This window comes from Nematolebias whitei, chromosome 3 (assembly GCF_014905685.2).
Source record: "Nematolebias whitei isolate Nwh7 chromosome 3, NemWhi1, whole genome shotgun sequence".
NCBI classification, from domain to species: domain Eukaryota; kingdom Metazoa; phylum Chordata; class Actinopteri; order Cyprinodontiformes; family Rivulidae; genus Nematolebias; species Nematolebias whitei.
In genome coordinates this window covers 9,546,613-9,570,647 of record NC_056500.1, presented here as the reverse complement: position 1 = coordinate 9,570,647, position 24,035 = coordinate 9,546,613, and the positions used below count along the sequence as shown (strand labels likewise).

The following is a 24,035-nucleotide window of genomic DNA, read 5'->3' as shown; positions in this document are numbered from 1 at the left end:
CTTATAACATTGATGGCAATTAAAAAAAAGGCCATCAGCAATATTATTTGAACTCTGCAATTATCTCAGGAACCTCTACGTCATGTTTCACAGACCAAAATGGGGTCCTGACCTTAAGATTTTAAGTTGTCCACATTGTGCTTAAATTACGTTAAAAAAATGAAAAAGCAAAGGGGAACATATCCATAGAAGCATTAAGTTACTTCAGTGTAACAAGACAATTCATTCAGCTGCTATAAACCCATAACGGAAACTAATTTTTGTAATCTCCTGATGCATGCTCAATAATCCAGGTAGAAAAATCTAAAGAAGTTAAGTCTGGTCCTCTGGACATTCATTCATTTTTGTAATACGTGGTGAAAGTAAGGATTGGAGTTTTTAAGGGTTTTGAGTTTTAACAAGAGTGGCTTGTCAGTGAGCACAATTATGGAGTGTTAACGACACCAAATATGCTCATTACACATAATCATTTAGTTTTCTTTATTTCAAAGCCTTTCTTTTACAGAGTGAGATTACTGTTACAGTGCTTTGTTAATGACACATAGACACTCCCTCAACACAGGAACGCACAATAAATCACAGAGGCATGATGTAGGTGTACAACAGAGCACACACTAAGATAGAAAAGTATTTGTGAGGTAGCCACACACATGAACGGACAGCATCAATAAGACATCTTTGAATCGACCCAGTGGGGATTAATAAGTCCTTTTCATGACACACACGAACAACAGCAAGGCACAGGAGAGGGTCAGGGGTCACCTCATAGGTAAACTTGAGGCCGAAGTTCTGCAGCTTCTCCACAACCCTTTCAGCACCCACAAAGCCACACTGCGAACTGCCAGATTTCACAAACTCCGACCTAAAGCGTCCAGGTCTACCAACGCTAACAACCGAGATGCTAAATAACAAAAGGTTATAATACGAGTTGGTGGTAAAAACACAGCGCAAAATTGTATTAAAAACAACAAATGCAGTTAAAAATATTTTACCTGAACTCAGTGGTACCAGATTGCTTAAGCGATATGGTGTTCTGAACAAATTTAGCTTTTTTTCCCAGCCATGTTACAACAGTTCAGTCCAGTGGTTCTGTTGGGCTTTGACAGGGTGCTGATGCAGCATTTAGTCGACTCACTGCTAAATTGTTTAACTGCAATCAAACTGAAGTGGTGTTACGCGCTGTGTAAAGGAGACTCTGGTCTACACAGCAAAACTTAACAAAATTCAATATAACAAAAGCTATAAAATAGCACATTTATAACTGGGAGTGTCACCATCATAAATACAGCGATGGGGCTTTCTGCTGAAAATGAATATAAAATAAAATAATAAAACTTATCAAGTTACACATCATAATAAATTGCTGGTTAGGAACAAAATATGTTCAATATAATTCTGTGTGTGTGTACACGGAAAGCTACATCATCCAAGATAAAGTGACTGGAAATTAAAAAAAATAAAAAATGCAACCATTCACATTGCTTGACAAATGCTGTCCAAGTTTCAGATTAGGTAAAAGCAACTTACACAAACTAAAAGTGCAACAGAAATAAAGTTAAAGGCCCAGCTCTGACAGAACATGAAGTTCAACTTCATTAAACCATTTTCTCACATAAAAATAAGTAGCTACCATAATAAACCTTTAGTGAAGAGGACATCAGAAAGCTTTTCAATACGAGGAACAATTAGGGCTGCACAACTATGGGGAAAAAGTTTACATATTTTGGTTGAGTTGCATTTTTTTTTTGTTTTGTTTTGTACACAGTTTAGGATTAAATCTCGCTGTGACACAAAGTCAAAAGTATTCCCACACATTGATAAACGAAAAATTCAAAACCACTTTGACATCTGAGTGCAGTCAGGTAGAATATTCTCTCATGCGGTTCATCCTCGACACTCCTGGAGTTCATCAAAGAGAGAAACAAACAATAGGCAGTTTAGATTGTGCAACATGTTCGTTCGCTAGTTTTATAACATTTTCCTTTTAAAGGAAATTCTCCTCTTTCAAGTAGCCAGAAAAAAAAACCTAACTGAGGCTTAAAACACAAAATTTCCTCAACAGTTGCGCAGCTGTCATAGACGTGTTTGTTTCTGCAGGTTTTGCGAATGAGATCTGTAAAATTACATTGCACAGCTCAAGGTCAGATCTCAGTGGCGTGGATTTAAAAATGTTATTCTTCTGTCAGAGCTGGGCCGTCAAACTGGGGAAGTATGAGCTGGAACCAACCCGTTCCCTGATTTAAAACAAACCTTTGTAAAAGAAGGCAAAATTACATCTTCTTATAAAGAAAAGGGACTCGAGGAACAATTTAACATTAAAAAAAAAAAAAAAGAAAACACACGTAGAGAGAAGAGACGGAAAAGGAAAGAAAATAGCACACGATTAACTTCTAAACATTCCTACTAAAAACATATTGCATCATGAACATTATGTATGGGCCTTTAGGTGTCAACACCTGATGACTGAGACTTTTTGATGGAGCAGAATCTAAATTAAAGATTTCCTATCTAAGGAAGACGCATTCTGATGCTGCAGTTTTCCCAAATGTGCCTTCTACAACCATCACAATAACCCTAACCCTATAAGGTGCTTTAATAGAAGTCACATTTGGGCTTTAAGATCATAATGTCACATTAGAGACATTACTCTTTGTATCTCCACCATTGACTGCATATGAACACATGTAAGACGCACTCGTGTTCCCTTGGCGATTTAATCTTAATCCCATTTTCAGCTCTAAAGTCAGAATGCTCCCTGGGATAAAAGCTTTGATTACAATGTGGCCAAATGTTGCCTTCAGACTCCCACGTTATCTTTTTTATTACCTTGCTGAGACACAACTGAATCAGGTCTAGCAAAATAACATAAAAAAGTGACTCTGGAAACAGACTAATCTCTAAAGAATCGTTACCTCCAAAACAGAGGACAGTAATAAAAAATAAAAAAGAAGACATTTGGCTACTTGTGGTCAAGTGCAATTTGTCTTGTGTGGCGAAGGGCAGGAGAGGCTGGCCTGAGGTCACTTAGTGGATGTGCTGCTGGCAGTGGATTTTCTTTTCCGCTTGGTCCAGAAGCTCCAGCATCTCCTGGATGATGGCCTGTAACGCGCGGCCCAGTTCGTCCCCGCTGTAAGGCTTTCCTAGCGGAGGCACGTGAATGAAGGCAGAGCGGCCGTGGCTCAGGTACAGAGACGTGTAGTACGTGTAATCACAGAGATACCTGCGACGGAAGAGAAGGGTGGGCATGAATAAAGAACTGAAAACACAGTGGGCCAACCAGTTTTATGGTGATATCACACGGTGATATGACTGACCGTGTGAATATAGCACTTATGAGACAGTTTGTTGTGGCTCATCAGACTGATGAAGTCCTTTGGATGAAGGACGAAACGTTTCAACAAAAGAAACCGTCCAGAGGACCTGACTTAACTTTGTTGGACTTTTTTGTAATCTTTTAAAGTTTAAGGATCAATACTGTAGGAGTTATTTGTCTATTTTTTGTTGAATTTAGTTTATTGGTTTACAAATTAGCTTATTTTTAGGTTTGATTTTTAAATTGGCATTTAAAAAAAAATCATAATTGTTTAGAATAAATGTGTTGGTTAGTAATTTGTTTAGTTTATATATTTATTTTTATTTGGGATGTGGGTATTAGAGGTATAAATATAGAGGCTGTAGGGAGGTTTAGAGGAACGTGGGTGGTTGTATGTTTTTTTTTGCCAGTTGGAGGCGGAGCAACGAGAGGAGCAGTCATGCAGGTGTCCTGACACAGGTGTGTCAGCAAGAGATGCTATGTATCGAATTGTTTGGCTGCCGACTTAGAATAAACCTTCCACAAAATGGATTTTTTGGGACCTTTCCTTTGTACTGCGTTAACCACAAACCCACGGAGCAACAAGTGACTATTTGAGTAATATTCACCTCCAGTTAGATTTTTTGTTTGTTTGTTTGTTTGTTTTTGGTTTTAATGGACAAATGGTCACTACAAATACTTTTTCAGACTTTCTGAAGGACTTTTAAAGCAGTGTCTCTAAATTCTGACTGTCCTTCTTCTGTCCACTCCTTGTCCATGAAGCCTGTGCATAAAAATGAAGTGGACAAGCTCCCATTTAAAACAGTTTCCTTGCTCGGGTTTTTCTTTCATAAATTGACACAACACAGATTAATTCTTCAAATTTAGGGTTCTTTTTATGTATGATTTGTAAAACAGAGTTAAGTAGCTTATTTCTTTTTTTTTTTCCCCCAATGATCAGGCAATAGACTGAAATAATGTATGTAAAGCATTTAAAATGAAAATCCAAAGAAATACAGACAATTTTAAAAGCCTAGAGGAAAGTCTGGATGCTTGGAAGCAAATTATAAAGACGGCGAAAGTGAAAGGGAAAAGATCAAGCTAAAGGCTCTAAAATAAACAACTGGAGCCGAATTTCTTGTTTTGTAGCTTTATAATTACCGTTGTAAAAAAATGGCTTCAAAATAATTAATCTGAAGAAATCTCAGTAATCACATTCAAAGCAGCAGTTGCTGAAAAGTATTTGAAAGCATCCGTGTGTGTAATAACAGGGGAGACAGAGCCATTACTAACACTGTGACATGAATGGCTGTTTCCTCAAGACATAAATCTTGTGGTCCCAATACAGAAGACAAAACAAAAAAAGTTGATTTTATATAAAAAAGATAAAACAAATAAAAGGGAAACAAGTAGAAAGAAAGAATAAATCACCTTCCTGCATCTTGGGAGACGGACACAGCTACTCCCAGACCAGAAGCAGTCACTCTCTTGCAGATCGAGTCCATGTCAATAATGGAGTTGATACAGTCTGGGCCTCCCACAATGCAACACTGTGTGTCTGGACAGAAGCTGCTGTTGTCCAGGCCCTTGTAGCCGTGATTTCTGCCGCACTTCTCCAGTGTCACTTTGGTCGACATACCTGAGACTCCGACATGAACCACCAACTGAGCAGGAAAGAAGTTAAAAAGTTAGAATTACCGTACTTTCTGCCGTATACGTCGCATCAGTCCAAATATGTCTAATAAAATGGAAAAAAAACCCACAAATAAGTCACTTTGCCATATAGGTCGCATCTATTATGCATCACCGCTGACCACTCGGAGACGTGGGCTGGTGTTGTGCCAAAAATTGATTGGTTGTCAAATGGCATCCGCGAGAGCGTGCACGGGAGGACTTTAACAAGAATTTAACAAGATTAACCCTTAAAAACAATTATTGGTTTGCTCGACATTCTAGTAAAGGTGTGTTTCAGTTGAACTTTTCCTTAATAAATGCACTTTAATGGTCAAATCAGCTGCATTTCGCCTGGGTGGCAAAATGCAGCTGATTTGACATTTGCTCCAGGAGTTCTGGAGCAAGACGAAGGTGGTTTGATATGGCAAGCCAAGTGTCTCATTAATAGCCACTTTTACCTATTAATGAGACACTTGGCTTGCCATAAGAGTTGAGGGCCCTCTAGCGGCTGAAAATGATAGTGTTCAATAATTTCCATGTCAGAATGAATGAAATTGTCAGATCTCAGACAAAAATTAGGTTATAAATATGGAAAAAAAAAACGTGTATTTGTTGCTCTGGTGTATAAAGTTGCAAGACTTGCAAATTTATGCAAAAAGGTGCGACTTATTCGGCGAAAAATACAGTACTAAAAAAACCCATCTTGTATCTGTTCAGCTGCTGCTTGTTCAACCAGAGAGCGTTTAAACCTCCATGGCAGTTCCAGCAAAACCCAAAAATGTAAACAAATGTGATCTCATAATGAAATACAAGAAAAAAAGCTTGACTTTATAGCCATTGTGGAGAGATTGTTTCAAAGCCACAATCAAATAATTATTTGTGGAATTATCTGCCTTGGCACACTTTTTTTAAATCAAATTTGTCAATCAGGTCCAGTTAGCATTATCATTTAATTATAGTTTTTTTTTTTTATCAGAATAATTTGAATTCAGACTAAAGAAGACGTAAGTGACTGAATTTCCCCCCTAAAGCTCGAGTGTTATGAGTAAAGAAGTTGTTTTTTCTTACCCGTGGATGATACTGTTTCCACAAAGACGGAACCAAACTCTGGACTTTCTGATACTCCACAGGAACTTCATACACATGCAGGTCCACATTACTGCCCAGACCAAGTTTCTTCAGTTCCTGACAGAACAAACAGAAGCAGCGATGCTAAAACGACTTTCAAGTAAAAAAAAAAAAAACAACTGCAGTAGATGAAAATGCTGTAAATAATAATAAAAACTGCAAATGTAAGCAATTTTGGGAGCACAGACTGTGATGCTTCATCATTCACACTATTGTTGTTGTTGTTTTTTAAACTTTGTTGTTGTTGTTGTGTGTTGTAGTCATTCATTTAGCAAAACATTCAGCTCCTTATGAGAAATAGAAACACAGATTCATTGCTTATGGCTAGCTTTTTACTGCTTTTATCATTTAGATAACTTATTGCTGCGTTTACCTGTAAGTCACTTGATACTTCAGCTTCTAACATGCTGCTACTTTTGCTTTAACCTTAGCTTTTGCTACTTTTGACTTTTAGCTAGTCATTTGTGACTTTTGGCTTTTACCAATTGTTCTGCTTCTTTTAGCCTTTAGCTAGTGTTCAGATTTTTATTTTGTTGTTTAAATTTAGCCACTGTTCTGCTTCTTTTAGCTTTCAGTTAGTATTTTTGCCCGTTTAGCTGGAATAACTCAGCTTCAGTCTCTTCAGCAATTTTCAGCACTCATCGTAAACACAGGATCTGTGCTAAAAATGCAAATGTATTGTTTAATCAATCAATTTAGCTATTTGTAGTAAATTATTAATCACTTATTTCCCCATTATATTTCATTCATAATAACTGCTTAATAGATAGATAGATGTATACTTTATTGTCCCCAAGGGGAAATTTGTCGTCTTTGTCTTAATGATATCATACTTTGCACACTATTATTATTACTACATAATAATAATAAATTACTATTATTTATAATAATTGGTAATTAATAATAATAATTTTTAGCACATGCTGTTTCCTATTCTCATCTAATCCATCTTAACAACACAACAGTAGCATGACGGCTCAGTGGTTAGCACTGTTGCCTCACAGCAAGAAGGTTCTGGGTTCAATCCCCGGGTTGGACCTGGGGTCTTTCTGTGTGGAGTTTGCATGTTCTCTCCGTGCTGCATGGGTTTTCTCCGGGTGCTCCGGTTTCCTCCCACAGGCCAAAAACATGCATGTTAGGCTGCCTTCAGGCCCAGGCCTCCCTTGCAAAAGAGACCTGTGATCTCAGGGGGAGTTTCTAGTTAAATGGAGGTTAATAAATAATAATAAATAAAAATAATTCACTTGGAAGATATACATTGTTCTAAACAAAAGCAGCACGGAAATAAGAACGAAATAAAAGATGCAATAAATAAATATCATAAGCAAGACAAATCTGTGTTAAATTCACACCCAGTGAACCATCACCTCCCCCAGCCCCCCGCAGGACAAGTAGCCCCGAACACTGACCCCTCCACCCCCCACCCCTTCCACGGTATTGAAAAGAGACTAGTCTGACCATGTTTGTGACCCTGCCTCAATGCAGCCTTTTGTTTGCCTCTAATATCCTTATCAAGTCCGTCTAGACACCCTGACAACCACCATCATCCCCCACATGAAGCCTCGGACAAACATGGCTGTGCAGCGTGAAGCCGGCCAGCAGCTACTTCAGCGTCTGCTACACAAGTTCAAATACTGCCTACAACATAGCATGAATAAAATTATGAGTCAAAACGGATATGTAAACACTCAGAGATGGAAGGATTTAGATGGTAAAAATTTCAAAGTACAAACTCGTTTTCATTCTGTTTTTCTTTAAAACACAAACAAATCTTGAACGGAAAATATTGTTATTATGAGCGAGAGAAAGAAAATACCTGGACTGCTACCCAGCTGGCATTGACAGCGTGTTCTCCAAACGGCTCGAAACCTGCAAGAGATGCGATGTTTATTTTGGCAGCGAACGGTTGTAATTATTCCGAGGTTAGTGTTCAGTAGTGCGGACTCTGGACTGAACGTTACCTTTGCAAAAAGCAACGAAGGTGTTGTTTTGTTTCGTTATTTTTTTTAAATGTTTGAGTTTAGCAGCATTTACAAAACATCCTTTACAATGAAAAACAACAACAAAAACACTAGATATTCCTTTGTATTTCAAAGCTTCTTACCAGCTGTAAAAACAAGAATCCAGATCATATTTACACCAAAAAAAAAAAACATGCATGACTTCATAAAACCTGAAGAAAAATATCTCAGGAGCTAATGGGTAGCCGGCCAGGCTTGTTTATACAGGGATCTATTGCTGATCCCCCTCCACCACCCGTCCCGGGGTCAGCGGGTCCCTGGGGGTTGGGTGGAGAAAAGATCAGTCTGTCTGACAGGCTGCTGAAAAGGAGCAGGGCGAGGGGCCAGCAGCTGCCAGCCGGCCTGCTATTGTGAAGGTGCTGTTCCCAGGAAATCTACACATTTACTATCAGACGTGACTGCGAGTTTCTGCACTCTTTTGTGTCTGAGGACGCAAAATCTCAGTCGGCCGGCTCTGCAGAAATTAACAGTTCAAGACAGTAGTTTGTGCAATTAAAACAACATTACATCCATGAAGCAAAATCTGAAGTTGCACTTGGTGTGCATTTTAGAAACATGATCCTGACAGTACAATACATCAATATTCATATAAACATTTTGGACATTTTGACTTAAAAGAAAATTAATGTGACACAAGTTACTGGAAGTCAAGCTCAAAATGTTGAAAATAGCACTTTTATGTATAAGATATTTATCGACACAGTGTGTGTCTATAATGAGGCCTGATGATGAGACAAGGTTTGAAAGTTTTTAAAAGTATAAATGAAAACATTAAAGTGCTACAAACAAACAAAAAAAAAGGAAAATCAAAGCATTATGAATAACAGTTTATCAACTAAACTGGTTTGACAACATTTAGTTTAATAGAAACAGTCTTGCTCTTTCATTTACTGGTTTTGTCTACTTTTATAGCCATTACAGGAAGTTTATCAATTTATGACATACCTTATAAACAGGTTTATAATTGGGTTAACTCTGAGATAATGCTTGAAATAACTTCGCTTTCATGTGTCTGAAGGCTGTGTTTTCAAAACCTAAAGCATTTTTCTCAAATTTTATAATACAGTAAATAATAAACAATACCGACATACTTGACAACAATGTATAAACTACATTTCTTTTTAAAAAAGCTCATTGAATAAGAGTCAAACGAGAAAATGCCATTGACTTCCTAGAAGCATGCAATGATGCAATGAAACATAGTAAAAATGACAAACAAAGCGCTCCTTTCTGTACTCTACCGCAGACCAGAACAACCTGACGCCATTAAGGGCACAGCAGCTGTCATCTTCGCAACTTTTTCCCCACTTTTTTCGTTTTCTAAGCTGCCATCAGACACGACAACAACATAACTTGACGAGACACGAACCTGTCACGATCACAGTTCGGTTACTGTTATCCATCTCCCGGTTTATGAAGTAGAATCCGTAGCTGTTACTCGGGATTTAGGCTGAACCACAATCGGACGGAGAGTCAAAGCCCCCCACAGCTGACGGCTTCTTCTGCCACAATCAAAAGAAACCTGCCGTTCGCCTTCATTCCGCAGCGGTCTACGTCAGATACTACGTCATGACGTCAATGCGTCACATTAAATGTAAGGAAGCTCAAACGGGACAAAACAGGTAAAGACAAAAAAGCAAAACAATAGTTACTTAACACATTGCATTTACATAAAAAGTTGAAACATTTTTATTAAAACATAATGTTTTTATTTACTTAATAGTAATGCATCTCATACTTTTTTCTATTCATCGATTTACATATTTTCATAAATTTACATTTATTACATAATAATCAAAATATATTATTCTTTTTTTCTCTTTGCAACATCAGAAACAGGTGTGAACGAATAACTTCCATAAACCTAAATTATCAAATGTTGAAATTTTTTCCATCAATTATAACAGGTCTCTCTTGTAAATGAGGGCTCAATGGGAATGAATCTGTATAAATAAAGGTTGAATAAATGTGAAAGACCAGAAGTTCTATGTCATATAAGCTTCGCCCTTTAAGGCCTTCGCTTTAGTGGGTTTATCCCGTTATGCAGAGCATAAGCACTGAAAAAAATTAGTCCACGCCCACCTGCTGTGTGGGCCCTACCCGGTCCGTATAAATTACGTTAAGAGCGGGAAATCGGCTCCCATTTTTTCTTCAGCGAGCTAATATAGCACTGTCAGAAGAACAAAGAAGATAAGTTGTGTAAATGACCAACCTTGTGAAGGATGCTGGGCCCGGCAGTCGACCTCCGGTCGTCCGGTGAGTTCTCCTCCCCGAGGAGAAGATGACAGCAGTCTTATTCCAAGGTAAGCGTCGTGGAACATTTCCCAGTGACAGGTCACTACACGCTGGACAACGCCATCTTGTGTTTTTTCCTCTTATCGCCGACCCTCGGGGCGAACCGGATGGTTCCTCCGGGGCAAGGCGTGCTCAGCTGCAGCCCCCGCTGCTCATTCCCTCCCGGGTAGCGTAGTGTAGGTGGAGGGGGGCTGAGTGAATGCTCACCCCATCCCACCTCGTTTCGCATCGGCGATCACACCGCTCCCGGCCGACGGCGCCCTCAGGGGTTGCCCGGCGGAACCCGGGAGGAGGCTGACATGAAGGGACCCCTTTTTTCTACGTCCCTCGCCTTTTCCCGCCAGTTCGGATGATCGGCGGGAAGGTTGTTTTTCACTGGGCTCCACTGTGGCTCACCGTCTTGATCCATACGGCCTCACGTTCCAACAGGACGTTCCACGGGCGAGGCCGCAGACGGTTCTTCCCTGGTAGATTAGAGGAGTCGGTCCCCAGTCCGCTCCCATCACCAGAGTTGAGGGATTCACCGAGCGGGGCTATTCCTCGGTAACCCCTCCTGGAGCCAAGCCTCGCGGAAGCTTCCGGAGCGAAGCTGCCCAGGCCGGAGCAGCGTCCCGTCCCTCCGGAGGAACACGAACCAGACGGCGAACACGCTCTCGAATCGAGCCCACCAATGTGTTTTTCAGGCAGCCGCAGTTAGCAACAACGCGCGCTGCTAGCACATAGCATGTCCAAGGGATTGAAGGCCGCAGACCTGCCTTGGAGACAAAGAACTCCCTCTGTCAGGCAGCTGACGCCAGCTCAACATGTGTGCCTCTCCCACGGTTTGCCTGTCGAGGACTGCAGCGCGGAGGACGACGACCCAACGACCCACCTGGCTTCGTTACTCCCCTCGCTGCCGGAGAATCTGCACAAGACCTGATGAAACATCGCGGACGCGCTGTTCAGAGCAGCTTCAAACCATGCTGGCGAAGTGAAACAGTCGGAGGAGGTGCCAGAGGCTGTGCACCACCTCATCAAGCCGCGCGGCCCACCCTGTCCCGCTGGAGGGACCGTCGCGAGCAAGCTTCGACTTTTCCACGGCCGCGGCTCTCGCTGAGTTCCACCACCAGCCCCGCCCGTCAGAATCCAGCCCTCTGCACTCCGGCAGCCTGCAGCTCAGCGTTTCCCCAGAGTTCGCCTGCAAGACAGCGCTCTGGGCAAACAATCGCAGAGCTCATGAGAGAGAAAGCTCTCAAAATGACGGTCTCCGGAGGGTGTGTGTAAAAGTGACACGAAAGTTGAAATAAATCATCATTAATGATCAAGTGTCTGTTTTTTAGCCAGTCTGTAAGCCCGGATGAGCTCACAGCGGCCGCACACATAAGAGCCGGTGTCCTTTATAAGGCTTTTTAAACTCACCGCCGCTCCAAGACATTATTAATCGCTTACAGGGCACGATGGTAAGTGAAAATAACTCGTTATAATCCCGGGCTGCACGTTTTTCACCCAAGTGATGTCAACTCGTACCGTGGGATGAAACAGCCCCACACACGAGCCGGTGTCCTTAAATAAAGGTTTTTAAACTCACCGTCGCTCTAAGACATGACGAGTCGATCACAGAACAGCCTCCACACATGAGCCGGTGTCCTTAAATAAAGGTTTTTAAACTCACCGTCGCTCTAGACATGACGAGTCGATCACGGCACAACGGTAAGCGAAAATAACTCATTACCAACTAGAACTGCACGATCCTCACTCAAGCGGTGTCAACTCGCACTCGTGGGATGGAACAGCCTCCACATGAGCCGGTGTCCTTAAACAGGTTTTTAACTCACCGCCGCTCTGACATGACGAGTCGATCACTAAGATGGACAGCCTCCATCCAACGGCGCTACGTTGATGCTGGCGCACACACACAGCTGCCGGCGCTAACCAGCTCACATCGGTATGAATGTGGTCCGCAGGCTGGTCCGGGTGGGGGTCCTTCTCTCTCAGCTTTCGGCAGCTCACCGCAGCTTAAACGTGAAGCAGCCGAAGAATCCGGTAATGAGTCCCACCTCCCTCTAGCGCGCGCCCCTCCAGCGAGAGCGGCGCGCGTCCCTCCAGAGAACAACGTGTGCTCCCGCGGGGCTAAGCAGCCTTCACTCCAACAGCACGGTGTAAATGAAGTCACGCCCTCCGCCTTTCAACGTTCGCACAGCGACGTCAAACGCGCAGCTCACCGCGTCATCAGCTGTCACACGCTTCGCCTTCAGCTCAAGTCTCGCCCGGGGTCACACAGAAAACATTCCCGCGACGCATGACGGCGGTTGAGGGACGGACTGCTGACAGCCGTACAAAACATGACGCATCATTAACGCACGTTCATCCACGAACGTTACGTAGAGTGGCTAAACATGCTCGCCGTTTTTCAGATGGATGGACAGGGTTTATGCAAATGGTACAAGTTACAGTTTGCAACCCGAACCCCTCCATTCAGAGGAGTTATATAAACGGTCCCGTCATCATCATCAGACTGATTCTCTTCCCTAAATGCAGAAATCCAAGTGTTTTCTGATAAAAGTAATCTACAGAGTTCCCCAAGGGAGAGAAAACACGAGGGTTTTTACTCACGGATCGGAGGGGTGAGACCGTTCTTGGATCTGTTGTTTAACATCCAGAGAACGCATACCGATCATCCTAAAACACAGAGACGAGAGTTTTTTGTTTTTACCTGGATGATCTGCGGATCCTGTCACTTCAGACAGGAGGCGCTGATGCAGGATCAGGTGTTGACATCACACCTGTTAATCTGGGCTTCGCCATAAGTGGAAGGAAGCTCGATTTTCCCGGCCCAGACATTTGTTTTTCTGGAGTGGAATTAAATTCAACCACCATGAAAACTCATTTATCACATGAGACGCCTCTAGAGGTGTTTTTGCACGTCTGCATGTGGATCCAGTAAAACAACGACGGATGATCATTGTCTTTTCCTCTGTGGAAGCAGACCTCCGACTCTGGGGAAACACCTTGTTTTTCTATCAGAGGGAGTCCCCCTCAGCAGACCCACGTCATGGGTCAGTCTTCACGGACACGTTGCTGTCAGGCTGGGGGGGGGGGGACATACCTATCTCAAGCAGTAGGGGCGCTGTGGCCCCACTACACATCAGCCCACATCAATGTTTTTGGAGTGTCGCACAGTACTGAATGTGATTCAACACCTTGCTCCTGTGCTACAGAATCAACACGTGTTGATTCACACAGACATCATGATGACTGCTGCATACATAACCATCAGGGTGTGCGTTCAGCCAGATGTTACACATTGTGCGAAAGCTACTGAGTTGGGTTCATCAAAACCTGCTTTTATTAGAGCGGTTTACATATCCGGTGTTCTGATGTGACGTCCAAGGGCGGCCCACGTTACGTGGACCGGATCCTCCATCCGGATCTGATGTTTTTCAGACGCAGCAGAAGTTGGCAAAGCAGCTGTGGACCTGTTTGCGATGCGAGAAGAACGCTCAATGTCAACTACGGTTTTCCCTGAGCCCGCGAGACGATCCATCGCTGGGGGGGGACGCATTTGCTCACAGTCGGTGGCCCAAAACGCTTTTTACGCGTTTCTTTCCCCCCCACCTCCTCTGTTTTTTACGGTCCATGAACCGAGTTCAAGAGGAGGGATTGACAGCCCTCCTTGGTGGCTCCCGGCGTGTGAACGCACTATGGTTCCCAGGCCTGCAACGTCTGTTGTTGGGTCGCCGTGGAACTGTCATGGAGGAAGGATGCTCTCCTTCAGGCAGGAGGAGCGACCAAGAGTTACCCAGAAATAGGTCAACACCGGTGGGTCTGACCGCTGAGCGGTTCCACTTAGAGGATGGGTCTCCCTCAGGAGATAGTGTGCACAATTCAAGATTCACGTGCTGCATCTACCACAGTTCTGTACACATCAAGGGGACGGCTTTTCAGCGCTGGTGCACAGAGAAGGTTTAGAGACCACCTCATGCCTTTTAAGCGGCGTGTTGTTTTTCTACAACAGCTGATGGATAGGGAGTTGGCTTTCAGTACGCTTTAACGTACGATTGCAGCCATCTCTTCCTGCCACAAAGGGTTTGGAGACAGAACAGCTTTTAATCACCCGCTGATGAAGCGGTTTCTAAAAGGTGTACAGAGATGTAGGCCTGTTTTCACGCCCACTTGTTTTCCACAGTGGGTTTAACGCTGGTCCTGCGAGCCCTGATCAAAGCTTCAATTGAGCCTCTGGATCAGGTTTCATTTAAATTCTTGTCTCTTTTAACAGCCCTGTTGCTGGTTTTAACACCCGCTAAGAGGGTAAGTATTTATCTGCCCTCTCTGTTGCTTCGTCATGCCTTAGAATTAGGCTGACGGGCAGCTCAGCTGATTTAAGACCAACCCAGCTTTTATGCCTAAAACATCACGAGCTCTTTTAAATCAAGAGTGATATCGTTGGAGGGGTCTTTTCCCCCCCACAGATCAGAAGAGGAAGCATCTTTTCATCTTCTCTGCCCGGTGCGGGCGTTGACGTGTTACATAACGCACACAGCTGCAATGCGTTTCAAACTCAACAATGGTTTGTGCATTATAGAGATGCTTCTACAGGTCGCCGTTATCCATCCAGCGCTTGTCACACTGGCTGTGTGAGGCCTTTTCTGAAGCCTACAGAGCATCAGATTTAGAGCCTCCTGTCAACCTCTAAGCACACTCGACCAGGGGTATCGCATCTTCGACTGCTCTGCATAATGGTATGTCAATGCAGGACATCTGCACTGCGGCTGCATGGTCAACACCCTGCTCATTTATTCGCTTTTACCTACGTGATGTAACGGCTCGTTCCATGACACATTCTGTCCTTAGTGCTCTAACAGAATGAATGTTATTGTTCTCATGGAACTCTGTTTAAGCTCACTTCTGTCTGCATGCATTACAGTGTGAGATGTTGTTATCAGTCACAAGTCGTGTCTGTGATTTTGGTTATATTGTCACTAATCAGTTCATGATTATTGTTACCAATCAGTTCAATTGATTTATAATCAATTTATGGACATTAATCTGTTTATACTGTTCAGCCATGAACCAGTTGGTTCATGCCCCCCCCCCCCCCCCTCTTTTCAACTTCTTCTTCCCGTTGAAAGTTTTCCGGGGTATTCATGCTTTGTCAGAACGCATAGCTACACAACATGCGTCTGTGCATGGCACATAATTACGCGATGCGTAGTTATGCACATGGGGAGCTGAGTGACAAGACGTTTTTTTGGGCAAGCTTCCGCTTCTTACTGTGTTCGAATGGACCCAGTGAGGCGAGGACCACATCGGCTTCGCCCTTTACCCACTAAAGCGAAGGCCTTAAAGGGCGAAGCTTATATGACATAGAACGTTGGTTACGTACTGTAACCCCAGATTCTATGAATATAAGCGTAGCCCTTTAAGCGTCGGGCCTCACTGGCTCCTAAATGGCTGAAGAAAAAAGCTATTTTGGGAGCCGATTTCCCGCTCTTAACGTAATTTATACGGACCGGGTAGGGCCCACACAGCAGGTGGGCGTGGACTAATTTTTTTCAGTGCTTATGCTCTGCATAACGGGATAAACCCACTAAAGCGAAGGCCTTAAAGGGCTACGCTTATATTCATAGAATCTGGGGTTACAGTACGTAACCAACGTTTTTCTTTTTTTAAATTTATTTATTTATTTATACAAATGTAGCATTTAGTAATTCTGAATAATATGGAAGTGCAGTAGTCTCAAAAATATCCACACAAGAATACAGTAAGATTTTAATTTGCACAACAAGATTAACAAAAATGTACTGCAAAAATTGTATACAACAATTCTTGCTTGTGTACAACATAATCCACAAATGTGAATGAAAATGGACTTGTTTTAAAAAAACTTGTCCATCATTGACACAGATCAAAACTGTTGTCATTTGGTTCTGATAGATTTTAGAAAAAAATTGTTGGCATCATCATGGCGTGATCTTTAGCTCTCAATGGAGCGATTTGCAGCCGAGTGTGAAGCAGCTGGGATGAGACTCAGCACCTCCAAATCTGAGGACATGGTCCTCAACTGAAAAAGGGTGGATTGCTCTCTTCAGGTTGAGGGTGAAGTTCTGCCTCAAATGGAGGAGTTCAAGTATCTTGAGGTTTTGTTCACGAGTGAGGAAAAAATGGAGCATGAAATTGGCAGATGGATTGCATCTGCAGTATTGCGGACTCTGTGCCGGTCCGTTGTGGTGAAGAGGGAGCTGAGCTTTAAGGAAAATCTCTCTGTCTACCTGTCAGTCTACGTTTCCTACCCTCACCTATGGTCATGAACTCTGGGTAGTGACTGAAAGAATGAGAATGTGGATAGAGGTGGTTGACATGAGTTTCCTCTGCATGGTAGCTGGACTCTCCCTTAGAGATCGAGTGAGAAGTTCAGTTATCCGGGAGGGACTCGGAGTAGAACCGCACTCCTCCACATTTAGAGGAGACAGCGAAATAAGTCTAGGGAAAGACAAGACAAATGTCCTACGAGTAACAGTGATGAAGGTGAAACTCTTCCCGTCTTCAACTTGGCTGTGTAAATGAGGGAAACATTATTGTTTTAATGTAGAAATAAATGTAAAGGGTGTTATTTATGGGCAGCTTAAGGAAGTGTACCTGCACTCAAAAAGACATTTGTTCTGACTGTTTATATGTGTTAATAATAACTCACATGGAAGATGAGCAAAAGTTATTTTACAACAAAAAACTATCACCAGTGACACTATTAAAAAAACACATCTGAAAAGGATGACCTCAAATTCAAATCTGTGTTCTTTATACACAAATTAATACACACTTTATACTCAATACAATATTGTGAACCTTTTAAAATATATATTATTTGTTTATATTGTTTTACAAAGTAACTTGTACTTATACTTTATATTTTTGCTATTTTTGGGTGCAGCTGGGACCGCGAGTACATAATTTTGTTCCACCACATGTGCGAATAACAATAAACTTGAACTTGTTGAGTCTGAAGACTGTTGGAGTCAACCTCCCCATCATCACAGACATATACACCTCCAGAAGCAGGAAGAGGGCCACCGGCATCACGAAAGACCCCACTCACCCAGCACACACACTTTTTGCCCCACTCCCCTCAGGCAGGAGGTTGAGGAGCATTAAGTATAGAACCACTAAACTGAACTGCTTATGTCCTGAAGCTGTTAGACTCATAAATCCCTAACCAGAAATCACTGTAATGCCACTTTAATTGGTGTCATGTGACTTTATCTGTGCTGCTGATCATCCATGCTGCTGATTTCTTGCCTTTGAGCTGATGCATTCATACCCATCTGCCCACACCAGACTCTTATTCAGGCTGTTGTTTAATATGCTGCGTTGTATTGCATTGTTATAGTTATTTCTTATCCTTGTACACTGTTTCTTTTTATGCTTTATGTCTTTGAAATTTTTGTGTGTAACTGGGACCTTAAGTACGCAATTTCGTTCCACCTCATGCACCACATGTGATGTGAATGACAATAGAGAACCTTTAACCTTGAACCTTGTCTTGATGTTTTAATTTGTATGTTTGTGCACTAGGTGATGAACTGTTTCTTTTAGATTTAGAATTTGTGGCAATAAAAAAAAAAGGACAGAAAGTTTTAGGCGATGCGCGGTTTTGACAGCAGGGGGCAGCATAATAAAAAGAGTTTTAGGCGATGCGCGGTTTTGACAGCAGGGGGCAGCATAATAAAAAGAGCCAAAATCAGTAGAAGAAGAAGAAAAATTGTCGGTGGGAAAAATCGTGTTTTTGAGCGCAAGGAAGAAACATATTAAATCATTATGGTGAGTTTATAATTACTAGATTCGAGTATTTGGTTGTTTTATCATCTTAAGAAGCTTACTTATAATTGTCTTACAAATGCAGCGAGAACTGCTTCTTAAAACGGACTAATCGAGGGGAGAGCTAACTTGTTAGCTACTGAGGCTAAATGTATTATCCGTGCTACTTTCTAAAGTCGGAACATGTAACAAACAACTTTAGAAATACTCTTTATCGTTCTTTAAGCGCATATATCACCCAGTTTAATCCTGGACTTTATATTTTGTTGTAACATTAGTTTTTATGAGTCATTTCATAATAATGCAACGCTAGACTCGAAAGCCTAGAATGCCAGTCACATGTAATTTACCAAAATTAAACACTCACGGTCGTTTAATGGTTTTCACTGTGCAGCAGGCAACACGTTGTAGATATGTTTACAAGTTACTTACGTGTTTCCTGGTTTTTCTGGTGTTTTTCAGCTTCCTCTGTCTTTGTTGAAGACTGCCCAGAATCATCCCATGGTGAGGAGGCACCCTCTGCAAGCAATCAACCTGTGCAGGAATCTCATAATACTCATATAATTTAGTCTGCAAAGTGTAAATTACGAGTAATTTAATCTTTCAAATTGAACCAAGAAACTAGTGTTTGTGTGAAGAATTTTGCAGGCTACAGCAAGCTGAAAGTGGTCTGTTTGTCTTGTTTTTTGCTTTTTAGCTGGTGGAGTTGAAGAATGGAGAGACTTACAACGGCCATCTGGTTAGCTGTGATAACTGGATGAACATCAACCTGAGAGAGGTCATCTGCACATCCAGGGTATACCATACCATACCAATTTATTTATAGAGCACTTAAAACAGCAACAAGGCCAACCAAAGTGCTGTACAATAGAAACAAACGAGCACAGCGGACAGGAAAACATAAAATAAAAAAATAGATACAAAAAGCGGCAGATAACTAAATGGCCAACACTGTAGACTACAGACAGGATCAAAACAGATCACACCGTGTCAAAGGCAAGAGAATAAAAGTGGGTTTTCAGGTGAGACTTAAAGACTGTGAGTGTGGGAGTCTGTCTGACACGCAGTGGCAACTCATTCCACAGTCTTGGACCTGCAACAGAGAAAGCCCCGTCACCTCTTGAGTTTTCGACGAGTTTCTGGAACTGAAAGGAGCATCTGAACTACTGACCTCAGAGAGCGCGGTGGGACATATGGCTGTAGAAGATCAGTAAGATAGGATGGGGCAAAACTGTTCAGTGATTTAAAAACATACAAGTATTTTGATCTGGATCTGAAAGTGAATGAGTAGCCAGTGCAGGGAGGCCAAAACTGGAGTAATGTGCTCTCTATGGCCTGTAGCAGTTAAAAATCGGGCTGCAGCATTTTGGACCAGTTGTAGACGTGCAATGGAGGATTGACTGATTCCAAACAGAAGCGCACTGCAGTAATTGAGCCTGGATGTTATGAACGCATGGATCACTGTCCCAAGATTCTTTTTGGACAGTATGGGCTTCAGCTTAGACAGCCGCCTCAGCTTAAAAAAACAGGATTTAACAATCATGTTTACGTGACTGTTAAGTTTCAAAGAAGGGTGCGTTGTTAAGTTTCAAAGAAGGGTACGTTGTCACTCCCAGACTGGTGACTCTGGTTCTCTAACGGGGCTAGAGAGGAAAGGTCAATGCAGTGGTTCATGAGCGTGCCATTGGGATGGAACAAGATGACTTCAGACTTCTTCTCGTTGAAACTCAAGTTTAAAGCCATCCAGTCCCGGATGTCAGCCAGCCAGGCAGTCAAGAAGAGGTTGAATAGAGCGTGTGCCTCAGGGGGAAGTAAATTTGACAGTCATTGGTGTAGAAATTAAAGTGTATGTTGTGATCGTGGAAAATGGCACCTAGTGGCAGCAGGTATAAAGAAAAGAGAAAGGGACCGAGGATGGACCCCTGCGGTATCCCCCACTACCTTTCTATCTAACCAGGATACTCTTGCTTTACAACCCAACTTGTGCCCTCATTTATCCATCATCTATGTCATTATCCACACATGTTCATACAGACTAATCAGTGCTATCACATTTAAATGCCAATGGGACACGCATTGGAGGTAATGAGACGTTCAATGTCTTGCCCAGGGACACTTCAACATGTGACTGCATGTTGGGTTGGAAGTCAACCACCAACTCACTCATAGGACCACAACTCCAATCACTCAGCCACAGCTGCACACACAAAATAAGTTCTGCTCTCACTTCTCTGTGGACACCAACGTCCCAGATGTAGTGTTTCTATGTTTCTATCAATAGTACCTGTTGACAGGGCATTGAAGTGATTTCAGTGTGGAAAGCTCAAATGTGAAGATGTTAGTTCGCTCATTATGCATTCAGATTTGATGCCACCTAATCCTGTGGTCTGCATATCTATACTTGAAATGTACAGAGTCCTTCACTTGATACATAATTCAAACAGCTGCTAGTCAAGAGCAGTGATGAGATGAAACAGTTTAAAGTGATTGACAATTTTAAGAATAATCATGGCCTAGTTGGATTGGTTTAAAATATAAAGGTCATGGCTTTATTATTTACATTTTGTAAGGATTTAATAAATGGGTTGTGTTCATTGTGCTACTGCAAATTTAAACTGTGCAGGACTATGTCATTTTAGTCTCACTGAAATGACACAGCAATAAAGCATTCAGACCACAGATAATCCTTCAAACACGTGGAGATTTTAAAGTCATATGTGAACAGACCTACAAAAATCAAACCAGATCCTTGGCTTAATGGTACCACTCGGACTTTTAGACAACGCTGCAGGAAAGCAGAACGCAGATGGAAGAAAGACAGGCTTCATGTGTCCCAGGACATACTGAAAGACTGTCTTCATGAATATCAAAAAGCTGTTAAGCAGGCCAAATCACAATATCTTTCCAATTTAATTTCTACCAGTTGTAACCGGCCAAGGGTTTTATTTAATACCATTCAGTCTGTCATTAATCCCTCCATCAATGTTCTGAAAACTGCTACACAGTCTACCTGTGATGGTTTTCTTGATTACTTTGTGAACAAAATTGACTCTATCAAGCAGAACATTGTCAGTGCATATAATGCTGTTTAGTTATGTGCTCCCTCAATAACCTCTGCTGTGTTTGATCAGTTCCACCTGGTGTCACTACCTCACCTCGTTAAGGTGGTTCAGCAGATGAAACCTACAAACTGTACCCTGGACATCATTCCTTCTAAGATGTTCAAGCAGTCCTTGGATGTTATTGGTCCTTGTCTTCTGACATTTATTAATAGCTGTCTAAGTTCAGGTTATGTCCCGTCTGTTTTCAAACATGCTGTGGTCAGGCCTCTTCTTAAAAAAACAGGTTTAGATCCTACAGCTTTTTCTAATTTTAGGCCAATTTCACATTTATCAATTTTATCCAAAGTTCTGGAAAAGGTTGTTTTCATTCAGTTGCAATCTTTTTTAGAACACAACAACTTGTTTGAAAAATTTCAATCTGGCTTCAGACCCCGTCATAGAACTGACTCTGCACTACTCAAAGTACAGAATGATATTCTTTTGTCCCTTGATGCCAAAAAACCTGTTCTGCTGGTGATGTTGGACCTCTCAGCAGCTTTTGATACTGTAGACCATCAGGTCCTAATCACTCGTTTGGCTCAGCAGGTTGGCCTTCAGGGTGTTGTGCTCGAGTGGTTTAAGTCCTATTTAACAGAGAGAACTTTCTCTGTTATGATAGGTGATCTGTCCTCTTCTTCTGTCTCTCTGACCTCTGGCGTACCGCAGGGATCCATTCTGGGGCTTGTTCTCTTCTCACTTTACATGCTACCGTTAGGACCCATCATTGCACGCCATAATCTCTTTTCATCTGTATGCAGATGATCTACAAATCTATCTGTTAGTCACTCCCAGTTCCTCACTCAGTTTAAACTCTATTGCCAGCTGCTTAAACGACATTAAGCACTGACTGTCTCAGAATTTTCTTCACCTAAATAACGATAAAACTGAATGGATTTTATTTGGTGCTTCCAGTAATTCATGCAACATCTCTCCCAGTCTAGGTTTTCCGCTCCCCCACGCCAACCAGGTGGTAAAAAAAATCTAGGAGTGGAGCATGACTGTAATTTAAAGTTAGATAAACAGATCAGTTCTGTTGTGAAAACCAGCTTCTTTCAGCTCCGTCTGCTTTCTAAAGTAAAGTCACTCCTTAGCCATAGTGATCTGCAGAAGGCCATCCATGCCTTTGTAAGGTCTAGGCTTGATTACTGTAACGCCTTATATGTCGGTATTAATCAATCTTCTATCTCCCGTTTACAGCTTGTGCAAAACTCTGCTGCTCACTTGTTGACTAACACATGTAAATATGAACATTTCACTCCTGTCCTTTCTTCTTTACACTGGCTCCCAGTTCAGTTTAGGATACAGTTCAAGCTGCTGTTTGTTTTTAAAGCTTTGAATGGCCTTGCACCACCTTATATTTCAGAACTTTTGAAAGTCCACCAGCCCAGCAGAGCTTTACGGTCTGCTGGTCAAAATCTGCTGGAGGTGCCTTGCTCAAGGTGCAAACAATGGGGGGGGACCGGTCCTTTTCTGTTGCAGGCCCAACAGCCTGGAATACTCTTCCCCATGAGCTGCGTGCCATCTCTGATCTGGTTCTGGTCCAAGCCACACTGAAAACATACTTATTTAAAAGGGCTTTTAATGTTTAACTATTAGTATTTATTTATTTATTTTATCTCTTTTACCTTCTTTTATTCTGGCTGTGTTTTTAATTTGCACTGATTTATTGTGTCCTTTTTTTAATCTAGTTTTATCTTGTAAAGCACCTTGGTCAATGCAAGGCATTGTTGGAAGGTGCAATAGAAATAAAGTTTATTATTATTATTATTAACAGGGCCAGCGACTGATTACCAATCTATACTGGCCGTTACATGTCACTGATGCGTGGGGACTTGTCTTCTAAAACTCAAACTTGTTGAAAATGTTTTATCCAACAAACAATCAACAAAGGTTTAATGTAACTTTAAAAAAAAACAAAACAGAATCTTCATTGTCTCTCGCTTATTCCATTCTCACAGGATGGAGATAAATTCTGGAGGATGCCCGAGTGTTACATCCGAGGAAGCACCATCAAGTATTTGCGAATTCCAGATGAGATCATCGACATGGTGAAGGAGGAGGTGGTGTCAAAGGGCCGTGGGCGCGGTGGTTCCCAGCAGAATAAGCAGCAGGGCAAAGGAAGAGGAGGACCCGGTCGAGGTAAAAGGAAGCGATTTTTGCAGATTTTTGTGTAAAGTGTTTTATATTAATACTGAAATAATTTGTTGTCAGAGTCGGAGGTAACGCGGGTGAGCATTTTCTCCTTTTGCTTCTTTTCTGCAGGTCTGTTTGGCGGCCGTGGCAGAGGGATGTCCGGTCCTGGTCGGGGACAGCAGCAGCAACAGCAGCAGCAGCAGCAGTCGGATAAGAAACCAGGCAAACCACAAGGCATGAAGAACCAGCACTGACGAACAGTACTGCACTTTTGAAGCCACATCCAGTTGAGTAGATGCAGATATAAAGTACTCTGTTGTTTCTTTCTGCTGTGAAGTTGAGAATAATTTATTGTTGCAAACATTTTTTTTTTTGTACCTGAATATTAAGATTTTCTTTTAACTGTTATTGAATACAGGTTTTCATGGTGTAGAAAGGGTTGAGTCTAAAATTTGTTGCTTGAATATTTTTTTTAGCTTCTTAAATCATTTGCAACTCCCATCGTCTGAATATTACTCTTTTTAAAACCACAGCAGGTACAACAGTAGTCACAGCTGAGAGGATTCACTTCCTGAACACTTTTGTTATAACGTTTGTAAA

General features: G+C 42.0%; 2 protein-coding genes across 2 annotated transcripts; one reads left to right on the top strand and one right to left on the bottom strand.

Annotated features, from left to right (window-relative positions):
* Nucleotides 1-2,641: 2,641 nt before the first annotated feature.
* On the bottom strand, nucleotides 2,642-9,622 carry pgpep1 (pyroglutamyl-peptidase I). The gene is made up of 5 exons (XM_037697967.1): nucleotides 9,485-9,622; nucleotides 7,911-7,963; nucleotides 6,035-6,151; nucleotides 4,724-4,956; nucleotides 2,642-3,220 (listed from the first exon to the last, which is right to left on the bottom strand). The coding sequence occupies exons 1-5, from the start codon at nucleotides 9,516-9,518 to the stop codon at nucleotides 3,025-3,027; spliced, it is 633 nt and encodes a 210-aa protein (XP_037553895.1). The 5' UTR covers nucleotides 9,519-9,622; the 3' UTR covers nucleotides 2,642-3,024.
* An 8,482-nt stretch (nucleotides 9,623-18,104) lies between these two features.
* Nucleotides 18,105-24,035, top strand: lsm4 (LSM4 homolog, U6 small nuclear RNA and mRNA degradation associated). The gene is made up of 5 exons (XM_037697969.1): nucleotides 18,105-18,204; nucleotides 18,664-18,705; nucleotides 18,899-18,997; nucleotides 23,261-23,441; nucleotides 23,565-24,035. The coding sequence occupies exons 1-5, from the start codon at nucleotides 18,202-18,204 to the stop codon at nucleotides 23,687-23,689; spliced, it is 450 nt and encodes a 149-aa protein (XP_037553897.1). The 5' UTR covers nucleotides 18,105-18,201; the 3' UTR covers nucleotides 23,690-24,035.

Excerpts from the sequence above, each read along its gene's own strand:
- pgpep1 (XM_037697967.1), bottom strand. The coding sequence starts at position 9,518 with ATGGATAACAGTAACCGAACTGTGATCGTGACAG. Across the intron at positions 6,152-7,910 it reads CCAGCTGGGTAGCAGTCCAG|GAACTGAAGAAACTTGGTCT; the intron begins GTATTTTCTTTC and ends TTGTTCTGTCAG. Across the intron at positions 4,957-6,034 it reads GGAAACAGTATCATCCACGG|TTGGTGGTTCATGTCGGAGT; the intron begins GTAAGAAAAAAC and ends TTTCCTGCTCAG.
- lsm4 (XM_037697969.1), top strand. Across the intron at positions 18,706-18,898 it reads CTGCCCAGAATCATCCCATG|CTGGTGGAGTTGAAGAATGG; the intron begins GTGAGGAGGCAC and ends TTTGCTTTTTAG. Across the intron at positions 23,442-23,564 it reads AAGAGGAGGACCCGGTCGAG|GTCTGTTTGGCGGCCGTGGC; the intron begins GTAAAAGGAAGC and ends TCTTTTCTGCAG.